The sequence below is a fragment of the Zingiber officinale genome, chromosome 7A (assembly GCF_018446385.1).
Source record: "Zingiber officinale cultivar Zhangliang chromosome 7A, Zo_v1.1, whole genome shotgun sequence".
NCBI lineage: Eukaryota > Viridiplantae > Streptophyta > Magnoliopsida > Zingiberales > Zingiberaceae > Zingiber > Zingiber officinale.
The window spans coordinates 3,992,792-3,994,443 of NC_055998.1; the positions used below are offsets into that span (position 1 = coordinate 3,992,792).

The following is a 1,652-nucleotide window of genomic DNA, read 5'->3' on the forward strand; positions in this document are numbered from 1 at the left end:
ATAATAATTTTACGTCCTACATAATTTTTTTTTTTTCATTTAGAATAAAAAAATAAAGGTCGAATACAATAAGTGAGTGCCCCATTAAGGCACACCTATGACCTAACCTTCTATCATATCTACGAAGTGCTCCATTTCACCTTTCGCAGAATAGCTAGAAAGTGCTCCCTCCATTACCCGACGTGCCTCTTGAGGTGGCAGTGCTCATCTGCTAGCTCCAGTTCGCGCGCATTCCCTCCGCGCTCTATAAATGAACAATCACGCTCCTCAATCATCATCACGACACCCAGCCTAGATCGTCGATGATGGAGGCAGCCACTATGAGGCGATCTAACTGCTTCGTCTTCCCGCTGATCCTACTTCTTCTGCTCTCTGTACGTCGCAGCGTCGACGGCGCCGGGGAATGCGGGCGCGTCCCGGTGCAGCAGATGGCGGTGCAGATGGCGGTGTGCGCGACGGCGGGGCAGGACGCGACGGCGCAGGTCTCCTCCGGATGCTGCTCCGCGGTGCAGAGAATAGGACAGAACCCCGGGTGCCTCTGCGCCGTCATGCTCTCCGACATCGCCAAGAGCGTCGGCGTCAAGCCGGAGATCGCCGTCACCATCCCCAAGCGCTGCAAACTCGCCAACCGCCCCGTTGGCTACAATTGCGGAGGTTAATTAATTCTGCACTTACTTTATTTATGTTTATAAATAAGCTAAAATTCCTTAGTGATTAATTAAATTCTCCTTCTACTTGTCAAACTTTTGCAGGCTACACATTGCCGTGATATATATATATATATTGACCTACTGTACGTGTTGTGATGTGTCTAAGTAAGCCTTAATTAAGAACTGATGTACCGTGTAAGTGTTGATGATGAACTAGCTTGTTCAAATCAATGGAATTGAAGGTCTTCCCCATCTGATACAAGCATGAAATCAGATTAACTTCCTTCCCCAAAAAAATGAAATCAGATTAACTTAAGACTCTTTGGCATAATAAAAAATAACATGCAAGATTATTATTGTCTTGTAATTCTGGAGTATGAATACTGCACTCAACATCTAAATGGACAAAAAGTAGATTAAAGTGACCACAATTTTATATGCGTTTACTGGAGCACTATATTACATCAGCCAGCATGTTTGATGGCTCTTAACGATAAAGTAACTGAAGGTCTAATTTTTGAAATAGAAGAAGATAAAATAACATACATGAATTTCAGAAAAAAAAGACATTGTTGACGAGGGCATGCTTTTAACTGAGAAAATAAGACGGAATAATTATTCACAGGCGTAAGGTAAGGAGCTGGATTTAAAATGTTTGGATTAACTCATGACAGATGAACAATTAGAGTTGGAATTAGATAGCATCAAAGAAACAAAAGACCGTTCTAAGCAAAATGCATTTTACAATTTTAAAATCAGACACAACGTTGATGGTTTTCTATTATTTAAAGCAATAAAGTCACTAATATTTATATTATAAGTTAAATTTTAAATTAGTTTGTAGTATCAAAATTAGGAGTGGTTTCTGTATCAAAAAGTTCAGTATAAAAAAAATTCATGCTTATATCATATTCAAATTTTGATATATAAAATTTCAGATATAAATTTCATACCATTTATCCGACAATTTTCATGGTGCCCTCTACACACTTAATGCACTAA

General features: G+C 39.6%; 1 protein-coding gene across 1 annotated transcript; it reads left to right on the plus strand.

Moving 5' to 3' along the window:
- The first annotated feature begins 255 nt into the window (after positions 1-255).
- LOC121999864 lies at positions 256-904 on the plus strand. The gene is made up of 2 exons (XM_042554498.1): positions 256-654; positions 753-904. The coding sequence occupies exons 1-2, from the start codon at positions 303-305 to the stop codon at positions 767-769; spliced, it is 369 nt and encodes a 122-aa protein (XP_042410432.1). The 5' UTR covers positions 256-302; the 3' UTR covers positions 770-904.
- Positions 905-1,652: the final 748 nt, after the last annotated feature.